At 60.8% G+C, this 2,793-nt stretch overlaps 2 protein-coding genes across 5 annotated transcripts in view; one reads left to right on the forward strand and one right to left on the reverse strand.

Moving 5' to 3' along the window:
• Positions 1 to 325, forward strand: part of LRP3 (low density lipoprotein receptor-related protein 3) — a 10,813-nt gene extending 10,488 nt beyond the window's left edge. Inside the window, exon 8 of the mRNA XM_010849280.1 lies at positions 5 to 325. Within this exon, the coding sequence (XP_010847582.1) occupies positions 5 to 188 (184 nt within the window). The 3' untranslated portion in view covers positions 189 to 325. The remainder of the gene's footprint in view (positions 1 to 4) is intronic.
• A 986-nt stretch (positions 326 to 1,311) lies between these two features.
• SLC7A10 (solute carrier family 7 (neutral amino acid transporter light chain, asc system), member 10) overlaps positions 1,312 to 2,793 on the reverse strand; it is a 15,869-nt gene continuing 14,387 nt past the window's right edge. Inside the window, exons 8-10 of one of the 4 annotated variants that reach the window (XM_010848940.1) lie at positions 2,572 to 2,721; positions 1,831 to 2,008; positions 1,312 to 1,588 (exon numbers count right to left, since the gene is read on the reverse strand). In XM_010848940.1, coding sequence (XP_010847242.1) covers positions 1,354 to 1,588; positions 1,831 to 2,008; positions 2,572 to 2,721 — 563 coding nt within the window. In that variant the 3' untranslated portion in view covers positions 1,312 to 1,353. The remainder of the gene's footprint in view (positions 1,589 to 1,830; positions 2,009 to 2,571; positions 2,722 to 2,793) is intronic. The other 3 variants (XM_010848939.1, XM_010848942.1, XM_010848941.1) reach the window with 3 other exon arrangements.

Consider the following 2,793-nt stretch of genomic DNA (forward strand, 5'->3'; position numbering starts at 1 on the left):
ACAGCCCAGCCCCTGTGGACGTGCCTCAGGAGTCCTGCTCGGGCCAGGCCCCTCCCCCCCCGGCCCTCACTGCCGGTAGCACCCTCGGCCCCCACCCATCAGAGCCACTGGGTGTCTGCAGGAGCCCCCCGCCACCCTGCTCCCCAACGTTGGAGGCCAGTGACGACGAGGCCCTGCTGGTCTGCTGACCCGCCGGACACGCTGATGACCGCCACAGCCCCGCTTTGTAACCAGGGAATACACAGTCATTTCTACCCCGCCTCCGTGTCCTTCTTTCTTATGGAGAGGCCCACCCGGGAGCCCTGCCAGCTTCCTGTGTCAGCACCCTGGCCCCTCTGGTGGGCATGGTGGGCAGAGGGACTTGCCGGGGGTTGAACACGGGAAGAGGGTGGAGTGGTAAGCCCCTCTCCAGGGCCCCAGGGTACACAAGATACCTGGGGGGAGTCCCCATCTGCCTCCCCTGCCTCCATTCTGGGAATCCTTTTGCAGAGAAGAAAGGAGGGCCAGGGCAGGGCTCCCCGGAATGTTTCCTGTGGCTTCTCCCTCCATTCACCCTGTGGGGCGCCAGAGCTGTCCCTGGACTGGACGTGGCCATGGGTACGTCAGACCTAGTCCACGGTGAGCGCTCTGGTGGCACAGGGCCCGGAGAAGCTGGGCCAGGAGGCTTCAGCCCCTAACCTCATGCCTGTGGGGTCAGTGTGGGCCCAGTCAGCTTGATGCCGGGCTGAGAAGGTAGGCACGGGGTAGAGAAAGCTCACGGGATCTCTTACAGGCCCCAAGGCCCCCAGAAGATGGTGCCCAATGCTTTCTCAGAGGGCAGAGGCTGAGGCACCGACAGCAGCCAAACCCATGGCATCCCGTCTCAAAGCCCCAGTTTCCCCAACTGTAAACCAAGCCAGGCCACTGAGTCCTGACACTCACTCCGTGGGGATTTATGGGAAGAAAGGCAGTTCTGGTGGGAACCCCAGGCTCTCCTGGGTGGCTGAGCCTCCAGCAGGGTATGGGAGAAAGGGTCACACCCAGCCAATTCTCAGTCCTCCACCTCTGTAGGGCAGGGTTGGCCCCGGACACCAAGGTGCCAACCCCAGAGAAGGAGTGTCTGGCTCAAGCATCAGAACCCCCCAAAAGTCAAGAGCCTCCTCCCGAGCCAACCAAGCCACCTGCTCCAGCCAGCTCCACACATGCCCCCCCCCCACCCAGGGGGACCCAACAAGTTCCTGAGATAGGTGCACCATCAGCCCTGTTTTATGCACAGATCTTTCCAGGAAAAGCTAGCAGGGCAGTGCTGACAGGGGACCCAGTCCACATCTTCAGGGCTTCCTTACCAAGCCCTTCTAAGAGTCAGAGCTCTTTTTATTTTTCCCCAGGAAAAAATTTTTTTTTTTTTTTTTTGCAAAAACACCTCCTCAATAAACAACATGTAAACAGAAACAGCTGCTTCAGGCTCCACAAATGTCTCATTGTGTCTTCAAGGGCTTGTCCGTGGCAGGCAGTGGGGAGGGCTGGCAGGGGCCATTTTCCTCCTCCTCTGGGGAGCCCTGGGGGTAGACCACGAAACACAGCTCCTGGCCCCAGCGTGTCACTGACTCTGAGGACAGACAGACAGACCAACACATGGATGCTGGAGTCTGACCCCGTAGGACAGGGGTCCTCAGGGAGCTGCTCTCTGTGCATGGGACCCGGACACTTGAGCCACACCATGGGCAGACGTCTGGTGGAGGCTGGGCCCCGTGTGGCCACCTCGGCTGCCGGGAGATCCCCGCTTTAGGGCAAAGCCCAGAGAGGGTCCTATCTCCAGGCCCCGCCCCCTCGGGGAGCTGCCCAGCTCACCTGTGAGTCTGTGCACACACTTTGGTTTGCTTCTCCAGAACGCTCCCAGGAAGAAGATGGGCACCCCTGTCAGGATGATGATAACGCCTACTCCACACACCATGGGCTCCGAGATGAAGCTGAAGACCAGCAGGAATGCCCAGAAGACCAAGTACGCCACGGGGACGAGGAGGTTCACCTGGGGGACAGCAAGCAGCAGTGCAGGACACCACCCCCCCAGCTCTCCTGCCCACCCCCCAACCCTGGGGGTCTCGGGCCATTTCCTGGGAGCTGAGACCTGAGGAGCCCAGTTGGCCCAACTGTTGAGGGTCTGTCAACTTCAGCGGCTCTGAGCTCCCCACCGCGACTGTATGTGGACTGGCCGCTCGCACTTGGCTGGAGGTGAATGATTTTCAGTGTTCCACATTTCAGGCATTGAGCACTTACTTCTCCAGCTCAAGGATTGATATGCAAATGGGAGGACTTTCCTTTTAGCTCGCTTTCGGGGCTTCTGTTTTGTGTGGGCTCGTGGAATCCTCTGTGACCGTGTCTTAACCTTATTTTCCTGTCCATGAAGTGGGAGTATGCACAGCACCAACCTCATAGGGCTGCTTAAGGACTGAAGACGCCAGTGCACACAGGGCCCCAGGCAGGGCTGGGCACATGGCAAAGCCTGGCCTCCCCATTGCTGCCATCGCTGCCCCCGGGGGTGGCCCTGACCACTTCCGGCATGTGAGCCAGCCAGTCCTTCCCCGGCCTCACCTTGATGGGCCTGTGGAGCGCTGGCCGCCTCCAGCGCAGCACGAGCAGGCCCAGGATGGTGACGCCGTAGCAGAGGTAGTTGATGAAGGACACGTAGTTGATGAGCGTGTACGTGTCTCCCACGAGCATGATGACCGCCGTGGCCCCACACTGGGAGAGGACCGGGCTGAGGTCTGGCTCCCACCTGCCTCCTGTCAGCCCAGGAGGGGCCCTGGGCCGGCC

This window comes from Bison bison, unplaced genomic scaffold, assembly GCF_000754665.1.
Source record: "Bison bison bison isolate TAMUID 2011002044 unplaced genomic scaffold, Bison_UMD1.0 scf7180017864280, whole genome shotgun sequence".
NCBI lineage: Eukaryota > Metazoa > Chordata > Mammalia > Artiodactyla > Bovidae > Bison > Bison bison.